At 71.7% G+C, this 368-nt stretch overlaps 1 protein-coding gene across 1 annotated transcript in view; it reads right to left on the reverse strand.

Annotated features, from left to right (window-relative positions):
* Positions 1-55: 55 nt before the first annotated feature.
* Positions 56-368, reverse strand: part of GRIN3B (glutamate receptor, ionotropic, N-methyl-D-aspartate 3B) — a 9,817-nt gene continuing 9,504 nt past the window's right edge. The window contains exon 9 of the mRNA XM_010844645.1: positions 56-303. Coding sequence (XP_010842947.1) covers positions 56-303 — 248 coding nt within the window. The remainder of the gene's footprint in view (positions 304-368) is intronic.

The raw sequence follows: 368 nt of genomic DNA on the forward strand, positions 1-368 counted from the left end.
CGGGTGGCCCCCCTTCGGAGCAGGCACTGCAGGTGGAGAAGGGCTGGATCCCACTTCAGGAGGCCACCTCCGGTGCTTCCTCGCAGGCCAGAAGCCATGTGCACGGCGGCTCGCAGGTGCTGTCCCCAAGCTGGGCCAGGAGCGCCCTGCGCCGCAGCAGCGCCTGGCGGAGCCTCTCCTGCGCGCCCGCGATTCGCTGCTCCAGCTCCTCCAGCTCCCTGGGGAGTGGGGCGCCAGACCGCAGCTCCGCGGGCGGGCCATTGGAGCAGACTGGGGCCTCGGGTGGCGCGGCTGGATCCGCATCTGGGACGGCCGCGTCGGGAGGAGAGGCAGAGACCACAGTATGCCCCAGCAGCAAACGCACGCGA

The sequence above is a fragment of the Bison bison genome, unplaced genomic scaffold, assembly GCF_000754665.1.
Source record: "Bison bison bison isolate TAMUID 2011002044 unplaced genomic scaffold, Bison_UMD1.0 scf7180017864203, whole genome shotgun sequence".
Classification (NCBI taxonomy): domain Eukaryota; kingdom Metazoa; phylum Chordata; class Mammalia; order Artiodactyla; family Bovidae; genus Bison; species Bison bison.